Here is a 16869-nt window from a genome sequence, read left to right on the forward strand (position 1 = left end):
TTATAATCAACTATATATTAAAAAAATACTTATGATTTATAAGAAAACTTAAAATGGATCATTATTTCACCTTAAACATCCACAACGTTCATCCACAAAACTATTTGTGACTTAATAAAAATATTGTAGAAACATTTTAGAAAGAACAACTGTTTATTAATTTGTGCACTTCAAATAAGCGATTCTACAATTGAAAATACCCTACATGTGCTTTTGCAATGCCTTAATTAAAAGCTTTAATGGAAAAAATACGGCATCTAATCAATCAGAAAGGTAAATATATCAATCCCGTACGTTGAAAACACGTGAACCAGGTGAGTACTTACTTAAAGTCACGAAATATCGCCATCTTAACTGAAACACACGTGATTTTCAACGTTTCCTCTAATGAGTAAAATAATGAAAGATCCTGCTTGTACTTTTGCAGGATTACGACCGTGTAACGTTTCCATGTGTTTATTTTTTTTACAACGAGAGTGGAACACGTGACAAGGACGTACAAAACAGATACATTTTACTTGCGTACTTAAACGAATACAGGTTCGTATCAGTTATTTTTGGTTTCGGTTTCGAACCCCGTCCTTCAATTCGACAATAACGATTATTTATTTTTGATCATTTCTAAAAATTTAATGAAAGCACGGTAAAATTGCGCCACAACTATAAAACAAAACTGTTACTATGTCCGTTTTATATAACAAAGTAAACAGGGAGAGTCTATTTACTTGGCAATCATTAAGGAAACAAAGTTTGAGTGCTTTTATTAAGGTATAACACGAGTATTTTATTAATGAACACAAAATTAGCCGCCCATCCAAATAAATCGAGTCAATATTTCAATGTTTTGAATGCTCATTTTATTTTCTGTCATTGTTTGCAAAAAAAAACAAGAAAATTTTAGTACATCGGGAGAAATCATCAATACAATAAAAATGGTTAAGCGTAACACCATAAATCTAGAAGCAAATGGATTGGAGTTGGTATGATTATTAAATGGTCAAGTATAAAATAATGTCTAAGAGTTAGTTAAATAGAAAAATAAAATTCTTCCATATAAGCCAGAGTAATTAGCAAAATAAAAGCCTATTTCGTGGCACTCTTTGATAAAGGGTATCTAACCATGCTTTTAATAAATTTGGCGATAACAATATGTAATCAACAAAATATCCACAATAGTAAACGTCATTTTTTACTTATAAACAATGTAAGATCCCTATTTGATTTTAAATACTACTGGTGTATATGGAAAAGTCATACAATTTTACTGAAAAAGTATGAAAAATACTTTAAAGTGAGAGTTTGTACAGTTATTTTTGTTAATTTTTTGCTTAATTATTGCAAAAATAGCTTTAAAAGTCGATTTTTCGAAATTATTAATAACTTTTCTAAAAATGCACAAGTAACAAATATTCAGATATAAAAATTTCAAGCATTCAGCTATAAGTTTCACTTAATAGTTATTGCAAAATTGAAATTGTTTTTCCCAGAAAGCTTTTATCTACAACGTTATTATGCGTTAACTATTGGATCTACATGAAATCTAAAAGGACCAAATTGAAGATAAGGGCTTACGTTATCAAATTAATTCATTTAACGATTAAAATTTTTATATTAAATATTGCAAAATTAATTTACAAAAGAAATGAGATTTTAAGCTCATAAACATTTAAAATTACTCATCAACATGTAGGAAGTTAATTTTTTTACTCGTAATTTTGGCATTTTTACATGAGTTTAAAAAAAATACAATGTCCTATGACCCGTAACCCAAGTTAGCTAATTTTTCAAAAATTTACGGGCGTTTTGTTTATAAATATTACGAAATTTTCAAAAACTCCACCAGGTTACGCCAAGGAACAACATTTCGGGTGTTTTGCTTTGAAAGGTCTGAATGATTTTTTGACGTAATTTAAAACGTAAAACTAAATTTCCGACACATTCATGCTCATGTCGGTAAATTTGTTGCTGCACATAACCCATATGAAAAAGTCCAAAGGTGCAAAATCAGGAGAACGAGGTGGCATTGTTATGGTACCTTTTGTACTAATAATAAGCATCTATCTTCTTACCACATGAGCAGAATGGAGGAGACCCATTTTTATGGTACCTTTTGTACTAATAATAAGCATCTATCTTCTTATCACTTGAGCAGAATGGAGGAGACCCATGTCGTCAAAATAGCAAGAGATAAGTCACCAATCGGCAAAAGAAGTATTGGACGACCGCGCAAAAGATGAAGTGACAACCTTCCATAGAGGTACTAATCCGCCAATGAACAATCAGAATTGCTTATAAAGAGGAAGAAGAAGAGAAGAAGAGGAACTCTATCTGGAAACGTAATGTTTAAAAAATCTAATACCACCCGTGCATGGAGGAACTGCTGGAATTATGTGATTTCTCAGGAGATCCAGGTATTTACGGCGACACAAAGTACCCTCAATGAAAAAAGGTCCAACTACGTTGTCATCTAAAATACTAGCCCAAACGTTGACTTTTTTCTCTAGAGTACCCTACGGTAACGGATGGATTGTGATGGCTAATTAAAGAAAAAGAAGACTAATCTGTAAACAAGATTTTTTTCATGAAATCTTCGGCACGATTAGTAAGTTCGATCATGTCCTCACAAAATACCATCCGTCGTTCATAATCAGCAAGGAAAATTTTCTGAGTTTTTTGCAATTTGTAGCAATAGTACTTGTTTGTTTTTAAAATGATTCGTACAGTTCTAGTAATAATACCAGTTTCTCTTGAAATAAGGGTGCTTTGACAAGGAAAATTGAGTTCAGTTAGACTACATACGGCAGTTTCACGCTGTTCCCGTTCTTCTTCAATTACACGAGCTGGTTGATTTCATCTTCATCACTATTCGTACATTTTCTACAATTCTTGACACAACCAGTATTTTCAAATATAAAAATAATGTTGTGAACTGTAGATTTGTTGGTACAGGGCCTTCGAATGAAAACGAAAAACGAAACGAGAATGTCTGTATATCTGAAATTCCTATGATAAATTAATAATGACCAACAAAACATATATCTCAATTCACATTAACTTTTTTTTTTAATTTGTAGTATAAAATACAATAAAAAAAACAATAGTATCATTAATACAGGTAATACGTACATTAAAATACAGGTAATACGTACCCACAGTTTAGGAGTGATTATTTACGAATGTGGAACTTACCTAAAAATAAAAACACAATATTAGGAACATATATTTAACGAATATTATTTGAACATAGATTTGCAAAAAAATATAAACTAAGAATTTTTATTAAGATAAGTACATATTTAACGATAAAGTATCCTATTTATAATTGTTTTGGCTATATTCACCTGATCATGGTTTCTCTTGAATGTGAAAGAGTGCAGTTTTGATTCTAATCAACGTATAACTAAAAATCCAGGCCTTTTCGTTACATGGAAGTTTCCGAAAGAAGAAGAAACAATATAATATTTGGGTTAAGAACCTGTGTCACAATCATATAGAATATACCATTAGAAGATTTTACAGACTTAGACATCACAGCCCAAAGTTCAAGCTTTGAAGCGTGAAACAAACATTCGAAGCTGTCTTGAATTTGGTGATGATAAAGAAAATTTCCTACGATCAAATTCAACTAAAACTGAGTTATACTTCTTCAACCTTCGGTCCCGATAGGAAGAAAGAAAACTCAACATCACCTGGAATAACACCAAAAAACCAACATATTTCGAGTCGCACAAGACCGTTTGTTAACATACAAGTTTCATTGCGGGAAAATCCGATGAAAGGTGGATACGCGTAACAACTTTTTAAGGAAACTTAGCAATAGTAATTAGGGCGCGAAACCCACAGTACTAAGATCAACAGCGCAGGCGATATACTTCTCAACGGTGGAAGAGATCTGGGCACGCCAAGAAAGTAAACGTCAGTCTGAACGAAACGTCAGACAAATTACCGGCTGCATGAGACCAATCCCTCTGAATAAACTCGATAAAGCTTCATGTCTCTCGGATCCTGACTGTCCTAGAAAGGTCCAAGAATTCACCGAAAGATCCAAACAAACCTTCGACAACTTTATTCCGGCAGACTAAAATCAAGAAAGAGCTTCTTTAGCGCATCTTTCACGAATCACCAGACTGTTACTCATCAGCAGAAACTCCACTCCAAATATGAAATACCTCAGTTAATCCTACAAGGGAAGATCGAAGGTAGGAGAGGAGCCGGCCGCAAACAATTATCCTGGTTAAGAAATATTAAAGAATGGACAGGAATACACAATACAGGCGAGCTGTGTCACGCCGCCAAGAACAGAATTCTAGTAATGAGATAGTCGCCTACGCACTTTGGTGTATGGCATGTGAAGAAGAAGAAGAAACTCCAGAGTTTGATTTCAAGCGATCAGCACCGACCAAGTCAAGCCTTATCAAATTGGGCCTGCTGAATAGAAATGACGACAAGTGTGACTGCGGAGCAATACATGGATCATCTACTAGCTGTCCAAACTGACTGCATAGATGCACTCTCGACGTCGTATGGACAGGCGACCAACTAGTATTGGAACCAATACTATACCATTTCCAACTCATATTTCACGTGAAATAGGCTTCACAAAAATCACATTTTAAGGTAAATGATTAATGAAACAATGCATATATATAATAGCATTCAGCTAGATCAGCTGGATCGTAATTTTTGTTTTAAATTAATTTTTATCTGTTTCGATAAAATGAACCAATACTTCTTGATGAAAATAAAAACTGGAAAAATAAAATTTGCTCGAGACGCTGGAAGATCAGTTCAACACAATTTTCTTATATGAAAACAAAACTTTCTAAATTTTTCCGTAAAAGGTTGTTTTATTTTTTGTTATAAACAAAAAAATACGTGGTATATAGATTTACATACAACTGCTTAGCTATTGTGTCAGCAATTGTATCAACAGCTCAGATATGTCAGATATCTGGATGTTTGATAATAACCCAGCAGTTGCGTTTTACTTATCTAGTAATAAATGTTAATATATATATAGTTCTCTTATTACATCTACTCACCAATTCCAATGAGGGTTTTTCGAAAATTTACTGCAGCTATTCAAATTGAGAATTGTGTATATTTTTCTTGTATTTTGAATGGCAATGGACTCGTAATACTACCTTTTTAGAGAGATTATTACTTAAGCATTTCTTGTGCTCTAGAAGAATTTAAGGCATCAAAAGTGATTTTCCTGTAAGGTCTTATAGATCAGATTTTGATTTTATCGCTCATAAATATTTTTCAATTCAATCTGCTCTTAGTTCTCGCCAAAAATAAATTGTGAAGGTCGTTCAAAACCGCGTGTTGTACGAATATTGGAAGCTTGTCATATGACTTACAATGGCACTAAGATGCTAGCTCCATTGGTGTATATTTAACACTACTCGAACGTTTGACCTTCAAGAAGATTTGTCCGCGTTCGATACTGAATAATTTAACAACTGACATACATTATGAGCTGAAACTAAAGAACCATAACCGAGTGCAACAAATGTTGTACGAAGAAGCACATCAAAGCAGCTGGTTTTTTAGGAAAAACAAACATATCGTCACCATACCATTGGAATAAGTCAATTAGGAATGGTGCATACCAAAATCTGACCTCTAAAACAAGTACAATTTTGAGTACTCAAAACAGACTACACAACATATGCAACGGCCCATTCACATGGCAATTCACGTTGTTTACTTTAAAAACGGTCTTTTTCACGCCTTTTGAATGAACAATCTTATAAACCTCTGACGATGACGTCTTGGATACCAATATAAAAGTACAATATTGAGTGGATCTTTATAACGTTTCTGTAGAAAAACGGCTATTCATTTTTTGCCCGAATGAAGGATGTTGTGTGAGTAACCTGCTTTTTACATGTTCTATATGACATCAACAACGAGCGAAACAATAAATTCATTTTCGATGGTAATATTTACGTCCATCGCCTTAAAAATTTAAAGGAACCTCGTACATGCGAAGATCTTATATTATATATTTCTTAGCCAGAAGCATTAACGGCGCGTAATATTGTTCAGCAATAAAATAATGGAACTCTCTTGCGATGGCAATTAAGTATTATTATGTAAAATCTCAGATACTGATAGCAGTTAAATTTTTCGTGTCGCTACACTGCCTGATTATGTCGCGAGAAGAATCGTGCGATAATAAGATAATAAAGACAAGAAAAAAATCATTAGGTATTGGATGTAATTTTGTAGAAAACGCTTTGATAGAAACTAAACTGTGAAATTCACAAAGTCTTCTCACATCAATAGTTACAGTAGCAGCTCGGTAAACGATTTACATAATGTTAATCACTTAAAAATGTGGACATTTAATCAAGCTACAACTTTTCTCTAAATACTACTTTCTCTAAAAGTATTTACGGCCGCATTTAACAACAATTGAGGCAAGGAAAGTTCAAGATAACACCTCCAGATAAAAACATTGGATTAAAAATAACAAACCAGCTGAAACATAAACTTACTAATTATTGAACAGTTTTATTATTTCTGGTAGTGGTAAGGCCGATATATTCAGGTGCCGAATTCGATAACGGGGGTTGACAAGCAATAGTGCTATACTGATTCTGTAGGCGGTAGCTCGTAATCGAATATACAAAGTGGGTAGAGTTCTGCCCCAAAGATTTTATAAAGGTTTCTACTTCGTGACAACATTAGCCCTCCTACACTATGTTTACTGTATTTTGTACTGCAAATTTAGTATTTATTATACTTACGTAATGTGAGTCTGAATAATCCTCTTATTTTACCATCTCCTATACATCTTTTTCTCGAGTATCTTATTGGTAATTTTATCAGTTTATTGAATTTTCAGTTTCCGATAGGTATACATGGCGTACACACTTTCAACTGATAATTTTTACGGTAATTCATGCTATACAGTAACTAAACTGTTGCAACTTGCAACAGTTGATAATAAGAATAACAACGATATTTTAATAAATTATATTTTATTTAATTAAGTTGTTAAATAAATACTAAGAAAGACAAAATATGTATTAAAAGTATCGAAGTTTTTTCGATCTCCTAAAGAGTTGTAAATTTTGAAGTATGAGGTTTCGATATGACGACCACACGGAAGAAAGGCGAAATGTCAATTTTTTATTATTTTTTGTTCAGAGCAGCAATATGTAGGTTTTTAGTGGTAGTTTTATGTGAGTCATTCAAACATTGGAAAAAGACAAATCCTCATAGCTTAAAACACGTTATAAAATTCTTCGTACAGGTAAGAAAGGCGAATGGCCCTCGCGTGAATCCGAGAAAGGTGGAATGTGTGCTTGTCGGGACGTCGGGGGAGTACACGCCGCATTTTGTTTACTAAAAACGTCTAAGTTTGCGATTAGCCTTCATTAAATAAAGTGCGTGTTATTGTGCTCGAAAATGACGGATAGTGCAAGAGATGATACGGGTCGCGAAAAAAACACTAGAAAAAGGAAAATTACAAGTCGAATAAATGAAGTAATGAAGCGGTTAAGACAACAGAGCCATGAAACAGGTGACGATTGTCAATGTAAGAGACTTAAGTGTTTTAAAACAGTAGATCAATAAAACCGATCAAACATTATAAACAATTTTAACCGTATGGTGCGTGATGAACAAAATATTTACTTGGCAGACCTAATAACGTTAATGCCCGTAAAGCAAAGAAGAACCCGAGATGAAGCTACATCAAGATTGCATGATGCAACGTATTCCTTTAGAGTTAGAATAACGACTGACGATAAAACTACTGACGTCCCAGCTTGTTTCAAAGCTTTTCTAAGCCTTCATGGAATTGGTGGGAAGAGGCTTGAAAATATTAAAAAAAAGTTTAAAAGCTACTGGTAGTGCACCAATTGACAAACGCGGAAAAAATAAAAAAAACACGCATTACCAAAACAACATCTAGATTAAGTTATTGAACACATACTTAAAGCATTTTAAAGGAAGAGAAAGAAAAATGTACACTATGTACAAATCCGATAAGGGCGCTCCTGTGTCTTACGAAACATATCGAAAAATCTTTAATAGGCATTTTAACATTAGTTTCGGCTATCCGCGGAGTGATACGTGTAGTGCTTGCGATCATTTCATGGCTGACCTTAAGGTCCTTCACAATAAACTGAATGAAACAAATGATGCATCTGAAAAACAAAAGATAGAAGTTGAAATAAAACGAATAACTTTGGCAAATAGCCTACACATATCCATAGCGGAAGCATTTTATGAAAGAAAGAGAAGGGCAAGGGAAGCAGCAATGCAGAATGTTAACTGTGAAGCAGTCGCTATGGATTTTGAAAAAAATTTATCCACTCCAAGTATTCTGACCAACGACGTCTACTATAAGAGACAACTGACGCTTCACTCCTTTAACATTCATGTATTGTCAACAGAAAATGCTACATTTGATTGCTTTCCTGAAACCACAAAAGGCAAAGCAACGAAGTAGTGTCATTTCTGCACCATTTTATCTTTGTTCAGCTTGGTCTGTCAGTTCGTCACCTCCACATATTCTGTGATTCATGTGGCGGCCAAAATAAAAGCTTCACTGTTTTCCGTTATCTTCACTATGTAGTTAATACTGCAAAAAGGGTGGACTTAATCAAAATAATTTTCCCAATACGAGGTCATACTTACATGGAGTGCGATCGAGATATGGGTGTGATAAACCAAAAAATTATGGCTGAACTTCCTGAGGATTGGTACACGAAAATTAGATCATGTCGAGTAAAACCAAATCCGTTCGATGTCGTAGAGGTCGATCAATCACTTATAAGAAACTGGTTACTATTCTTGGACCAAATTTACGTAACTAAACCAACATATAAATCAAGACCAATCAGAGAACTCGAAATATTGAAAAATCATCCACGCCTTTTCAAACACCGAGATTCCTATAATGGACAATCTTCTTCTTTAGATGCAAATCCACTAATGGATGTTAGCGATCACATTTTCCATTAATTCTCTATTTCTTGCAATATGTATCAGAGATTGTATGTCGTTAATCCCTGTCCATTGCCTTATGTTTCGGAGCCAGGACATTTTCTTGCGTCCCATTCCTCTCTTGCCTTCAATTTTACCCTCGATTATAAGTTGGAGGAGCTGGTATTTTTCATTTCGCATGATGTGACCTAGATACGCCGTTTTCCTTTTCTTGATGGTTTCGAAAAGTTGGCGTTCTTGGTTTATTCTTTTAAGGACATCTATATTTGTGATTTTCGCTGTCCATGGTATTTTTAGGATACGGCGATAGAGCCACATTTCGAAAGCTTCTAATCTGTTTATATCCCTCGTTTTGAGTGTCCAGCCCTCTACGCCATATAGCAGCACTGACCACACGTAGCACTTAGTAAACCTTAGTCTCAGTTGAAGATCGAACTCTGAACAAGTCAGTACCTTCTTGAATTTTACGAAAGCTTGTCGAGCTTGCTCAATGCGACATTTTACTTCTCTGTCCGATGCCCAGTCTTCAAAAAGCCACGATCCCAGGTATTTAAATTTACTCACTCTTTCAATGGACTTAGTATTCAGTGTTATGGTGGAGTTTTCAAGTGCATCCAAGTTTCTGGAGATGATCATAAATTTGGTTTTTTTGGTATTAATCTCTAATCCCATTCGCTTACTGTATTCTCCGATTATAGTGACAAGTTGTTGAAGATCGACTATGTTGTCACAAATTAAGATACCATCATCAGCATATCGTATGTTGTTGATCAGTACTCCATTCACTTTGATTCCCATCTTTGCATCCTCCAGAGACTCTTGAAATATGGCTTCCGAATAAATGTTAAATAAAAGAGGGGAAAGCACACATCCCTGTCGAACGCCCCTTCTTATATGTATGGGTTTGGATATAGAATTGTCTATTTTTAACTGTGCCGTTTGATGCCAGTACAAGTTTTCAATGTATCTTATATCTTTTTGGTCTATATCAACTTTCTTGAGGATCTGCATTAACTTGTGGTGTTGGACACGATCAAACGCTTTTTGGTAATCTAAAAAGCATAGGAACACATCCTTCTTCTGATCGTAACAATTTTGGACCAGACAATGGACAATGGGACACGTCAATTATACGCAAACCATTTACAAATTCCGATGAAGTGTTTTATTTTGCCACCACAATTATATACAGGTGAGTTTGTTTTAAAAATTCCCTTCCTTTTCTCTTTTTTCATATAGATGTTTTTTAGAGCTAAGGAATACTTCTAAGGAAAAATTCAACGATCTGGTCCACTTGAGTCAGTTTTGCACATCTGAAAGGGCTAGATCGTTCTATAGAGGCTTAGCTTACAACAAAAACAACAAAAACGTAAACAAAATGAGGAGAAAATAATAAAAGCTAGACAAAAAATTAGTTAAAATCCTTTATAAAAGGTATATAATTAAAAACCCAATCGGGCTATGTCATAAAGACAAAACGTTTTCGGAATCCATATACTATCATCAGTGTCTAGGTGTACATGTTTTGAGCCACTCAATATCTGAGTAAAACCCGTTCAAAGTTGTAGGTTACAATTTAGTTAACATTATTCAATCTTATATATTTGTATGTTGAAGTTACCAGTGGATTTGATAACATGGCAACGTACGACTCCACATAAGTTGCTGGTCCTTGGTCCTTGATGATTTAAGATGGGGTCTATGACATAAGCAAACAAACCGGTACAACGGGGCACAGAAAAGCGAATTATCACTTACTATCACGAACTGTACAAAAACCGGGATACGCCTATTCTGGAATAAGGATATTTCAAATTTGATGCTTGCAATGTTGCCAGATTTATAATTTTTTTATATTATTAGTAACTTTAGTTTTTTAAATACAAAACTCTGGAATATTATTACTGGAATCCTTACTTCAATAAGAGTTCAACCATATGGCCATAACACTTAATATTTTATATAGTTACGAAGGTCTTAAATAAATCCATCAGTACCAAATAGTTTTGAAGTACCTAATTCAGTAAAAATATAATGCTGTAATTTTGACATTAATTAATAAAACTAACAATGGCTTGACGTTTATTGAAAAGTTTTAAAGTAGTAGTAAAGTAAAATAAATTGTATTATTAACTAAAGCTGACAGTTGTTTTATGTGTTTTTAAAATCTATATAATAAATATGGTTTTTAATGAAAATGAGCGAATTACTGTTTTAATGATGAAGGGCTACATCGATAGAAAAAGATCTTATAAGGAAGTAGACAACTTGGACAACGATACTGTCCCAAACCGTTCTCCTATCAATAAGGCGACGGTATAAAAAATTGTAAAGCGCTTTGAGGAAACTGTGAGAAACCGCAAGACCACTGTCAGGATAAGCGAGCATGAAACATGCATGAAATACAGCGACGTTGGCAAATTACATGCCCGGAACAATGAACACAGAGTACAATGGAAAGATGCATCAATAATCATGAAATAAACAGACATGACAAACAGAAGAATCAAAGAAGCAGTCCTCATCCTACCCAATGAAAAAAAATTTGTAGCAAACCCATCAGCAGAATGTAGCTGGCTTTGGTTGCCAAATTGAAAGAAGAAGTCAACAAAAAGAATATACCAACAATAGCAGATTAAGAAACTCTAAGACACATCGTCTTCAATCATTCACAATACATATGCAACACACTTACAATAATTAGATTTTGAAGTTCCAAAGGGCAAACATCAAATCCACCCTCATATCTGTTGAGCCAACGCATGACTATTGAAATGCCATAACCTTTACAACTTTGACGGTTATACACTCTTTTTAACAAAATTCTTAAGTACATAATTTTTTTTGAGAATTTCCAGAATGGAAATCGAAACGTCAATTTTTTTTGTCAATAATGTAATTATCATTACAATCAATTTTGGCTTAACTTCATATAAACACAATATTTAAAATAGATAGGCATAATAAATATATGATATTAAAAGAAGAGTTTTAAATATTAGCAACGAATTTTACTTGATGAACTTTTTTCTAGGGGATAGGACGTCTGAGGTGGCTAGGGCATGTAATGCAGATGGAACAAAATGACCCAGCTAGAAAAACACTCCTTGATAGACCCATTGGTCAAAGAAGAAGAGGAAGACCCAGAACAAGGTTCCTTGATAATATCGATGAAGACATGAGAAATATGGGAACACGTGCTTGATGGAGAAGGGCGATGGATGAGACGACTGGAGAGAAATTCTTGAGGAGACTAGGATCCACGCAGGTTTGTAAAGCCAGAATGATGATGATGATGATGAACTTTTGTCTTTTCCTGTATGAAGCAGATTCTATGCGTAGGTCAAAAATGCCTTAACAAATTATAAACATACTTTTCAAAAATGGTTATTTTCGTGTTTTTTGGCTGCATAAAACGTTCCATTTGCTGACACTACTTTTATTTCTAAATAATCAATGGAATTAACAAATTTACAAACTAATTATTATTTACAAATTATACACAAATAGAATAGCTGTTAACAAGCATAAACTATACAAGATTTAAATCTCATACTATGCAAGTGTAGCGACGATGAAGTAAGTTCTTGGGCCCATAACAAACTTTTCTGTAACTCCCTACTCAATTGGATCGTTTGTTTGATATATAGTCCAAGTTGCTCACCGCAGTATTTCATTTCTGAATCCCAAAAATATTACCAGCCGGGCCTGGTAGGTGACTATATATGTACAGAGCGATTTTTTCCAATTTGACAATTTAGACAAACATAACGTAATTAATATATGAAAATTTAGGATGAGGGATTTTTAAAGACACTCCATAATTAATCTAAAATATTTACAGCCTCCTACAACTTTTGTATAAGATTGCATGACTTCCTATTGAGAGAATGCTAAAGAAACGTTAAATGTATAAGAATGTAGAGGGCAATGTATAATATAAGTTTCAGTCAACTTCCGATATAACCGGAAGTGGTAAAAGGCTCTAAATATTATATATTAATTGGGCATATCTTAAAACCAACCGTACTAAATTTTCAGATATTAATTTTTAACGTCTAATTGAAACTCACAAAGAATTACCCCGTGTATGCAACTTAGAGTGTGATAAGCAAATTATACAAATCAAAATTGTATTGGTTAATCTACATTAATAGTTTATCGTTAAAGGCTGGACGATATATATTTAATCAATAAAAATTAGAAGTATAAAATAAAAAATGAATAAATACCAATGCTAAAAAAAAAATGTTATAACACCCTGCGCTATAAAATCATATATTCATTTATATTATCTGCAGTAAAAGTAACATATTTTTCCCATCTTAACAATACGTTTCGCTACAATTGCAGTTTCTTAACAATCAAACGGCATTGATATGATTTTTTGTTTTTCATGGCGGTTTAGTAAAAGTACCAATCACTTTCTAAAACTATTTTAGTTAAATACAACCACTCAATACACCATTAACAGCGTAATCGATTATTTATAACGTTACTTTCTTCTGTAAATGGTTTGAGCCAATTGTGGAAGCCCCCTATATTAAAGTAATTATTTTTATGACCAAATCTATATGTAAAATAAACGATCCAAACATAATTTGTTTTTAAAATCTTATCTCAAGGAAATTTATCAAGTATTTATTTTGAATGACTATTTAATTATACAATCAATATCATATCGTTTAGATTTATTTATATTTATTTTCAACAAAGTGCAATACAGTTCTACTGAAAAAACACTTGTCATTATATATAGTGATAGTTATATTTTAACTATTTTCGCTCTAATGTTCATGATTTTCAAATCTAAAGCGACCATCAAAAATTTAATTTTCTAAATAAGAGTAAATTATAGCAATTTTTGTATTACCATTCTCAGTACATTACAAGTTAAAAATTTTACGTAGTTTTAAGTATTATTTAAAAAAACATATTACTCATGTCAGAGTACACCCCTGTACAGGTATATTTATTTGTTTAAATGCCCTATCGCTTCTCGATAAAACTACTTTAGTGTTGACTTCATCTTAAATAAATTCTTCTGTTGTGAGCCCATTTAAATGTTTTGTTACTTATTGTACATATTTATGAGCATAAATAACATTATAACAATAACAAGAATAGTGATCTATAGATAAATTGTTTAAATCAAAGATCCAACAACCTATAAGGTAGCAAACTTTTTGAAGAAAAATGGTACAGATATGAAAAACCAAAGTTCAGGAATATATAACCTCCCTAGGGTATATGCCCAAAAGTATACATACGTCAAAAAGAAAGAAGTTTCAAAATATACATCTGAACAGCAAGCTAGTTTTGCAAACATATGTCGACCATTTAACCAACATGCTCATGAATTAAATCAGAACTTTGCAATTTTACGTAAACATCAACATTTTACATAAACATTTTATACATTTTATGTATATTTATTTGTATTTTTATTACAATTTTTACTCGAAATTTTGGAAATTAACTGTCTTAAAAATTCTCCACCATTAAATCAGTCCTGATTCTTAACCACAAATCAATATTGGAAGGTCGCCGTTACTATCCCTGACGGTCATTTTGTTAAATAAATAGTATAAAAACCCTTCTTTTAGTTGTACATATTAGCACACAAAAATTGTTTTTATCATGTCAAGTTGATTATATTCTGGGGAAACAGTTCTGTATTATATAATCATTTCCCAAACTATGATCGTGACCATTAATGAGACGCGACCGAAGATTGGATGGGCCCTGAAACATACATCGACGGCCACTGATCTGACAAACAGCAACGCGCCCAGCATGGTTGTTTCTTTTTTGGAATTGATAACATTTATGAGTTATGCCAAGTGTTTTCCTATTTTACGATTGCATAATATATTCTATTCCATTATTTATTATTTTAATTAATTAACCAGCTAATTTCAACACGTCTTACTTTAAACAACAACAATAGGCGAAGTCCCGAATTTAGAAGCTTTTATAAAATGAATTTTGGTAACTATTCAATTCTATGAACAGATATTTATTTAAAAAACTTACAACTTCTTTTTGTAAAATGGTATATAAGATATTTATTGTCTTTATTTATGTGAGCTTATTTTTAAGAAAGTGGTGGCAAGCTTTTAGTGGAAGTTTTGGATTTAACATTTACTTATGTTTAATTATATGTCGAAATTATAACCTAGGTTAATAATGAAAATATCAAGTAATTGAAAGTAATTCTGTGGAATTTAAACTTCCCACCCTACTTGTTTGTTAGATGGCTCAGAACACACTAGAAATGTATATTTTAACATCTTATAGTAACACTAATACTTAAATAATTTTTGAATAAAATCCTTTATAAAAAGGTAGAGTTGCAAACAGAGTTGCTTTAATAAAGTCCTCGTAGACATACCGTCTCAGGACTTGCAACTTAATGTAGAGTCATATGTCGCCATGTTACCAATCCAACGGTAACTTTACCATCTTAATTGTAAATTAGACATAATGTAAATTAAATTTCATTTAGTAATTTTTAAAGGGTTTTTACCCCCATATTTAGTGGCTACATCCATGTATTAACTTGACACTGATGATGGAATACTTATTCCGAAAACGTTTTGTCAATTTAACATAGCCCAACTGGGTTTTTTATATACCTTTTTATAAAGGATTTTATTCAAAAATTTTTTAATATATGGTATACAGCCAAATACAGGAACTTAGTTTCCTTGTGGATAATACTTAAATGGAAAAATAAAATCTTTTACAACGTATTGACTCTCATAATTTTTCATTGTATTATTTAACCGCTAAAGATTGAAAACGTGATCAATGCAATAATAGTAAATCATCTTGTATATTTATTTCGCACAAAAATTTCTGTCTCCTACACTGTTCTCGGTTTCAGGGAGAAATTTGAGGAAATCGATTCGTTTGTAGTTGAACTTTCGAAGTGTTTGAAAACTTTCTCTCCCGCGCAATTTCTAAAAATAATAAACTGAATCAGATTCACGTAATACACCTCCAATCCACAAATAATGCTCGTAACATGGTAGGTAACTATTGCGTTGGAAATACACGATTGCGATCGCTTTGAAATTTAATTTTTCTCTTGTTGGATTTTAATTTACTTATTGGGTTATTTTAAGCATATTAAAAACGCGAGTAGTTACAAGTTGGTAACGCTATAATCAGGTGATTACAAATTGAAATTTTAAATATAGAAAGTTTTATTTTCAACCTTTATTTAATTGAAGTATACTGTGCCTTTAGTACTTCTCTTTTATACTAAGGTATTTAATCCTCTTCATTATCGAACTTTAACAGAATTTTTTTCTGCTCAGGAGAAAATCTTGAGATTAGTATTTATTAAATCCTAGCAACGTTGCCATAATGCGCTTCAATTCTTGACGTCATTTAACATGTTACCGCAATATTGTCTATACCTATAACGAAAATCAACTAATGAGCTAGAGAACTCTGCTTTTGTTAAGTACATGTAAAAGTTAGAGAGATTATTAATAGTGATATAATTTTTTACAAGACAGTCATAGAATATAATTACTTTTTAGGTATCTGGCACAGTTTCAGTTGAATAGAAGCGTCTGAAACATATTTATAATCAAGGGAAGGTGAAGTATGTACGAGGTAAATTATATTAGATTTTTTTTATTTTGAACCAAAGTTGGGTCGACTAAAATTTGCAACTGTGGTGGCAAAACTTTCGTGATACATCTGTCAACTCTAATTACAAATACCCGCTTAATGTTATAGAGGTAATAGAGCCTTTTAGAACTATAAATTTTGCTACAAAGAGCTTACAATCTATACAAGGATGTATTAAATCGCCAAGGTTTGCTAATAGGAATTGAAAAAAAAGCTGATATAGCTTCTACCATCAGTATTCTTTTGCAAAATGTT

At 32.7% G+C, this 16869-nt stretch overlaps 1 protein-coding gene across 3 annotated transcripts in view; it reads right to left on the reverse strand.

Moving 5' to 3' along the window:
* rdx (BTB/POZ and MATH domain-containing protein rdx) overlaps positions 1 to 16869 on the reverse strand; it is a 264099-nt gene that overhangs the window by 152744 nt on the left and 94486 nt on the right. The window contains exon 1 of one of the 3 annotated variants that reach the window (XM_072535181.1): positions 327 to 444. The exons of the other annotated variants lie outside the window; for them this stretch is intronic. Within the exon in view, the coding sequence (XP_072391282.1) occupies positions 327 to 349 (23 nt within the window). The 5' untranslated portion in view covers positions 350 to 444. Of the gene's footprint in view, positions 1 to 326; positions 445 to 16869 lie in introns of those variants that run through there. 3 annotated transcript variants of the gene reach the window in all.

The sequence above is a fragment of the Diabrotica undecimpunctata genome, chromosome 6, assembly GCF_040954645.1.
Source record: "Diabrotica undecimpunctata isolate CICGRU chromosome 6, icDiaUnde3, whole genome shotgun sequence".
In the NCBI taxonomy this organism is placed as follows: domain Eukaryota; kingdom Metazoa; phylum Arthropoda; class Insecta; order Coleoptera; family Chrysomelidae; genus Diabrotica; species Diabrotica undecimpunctata.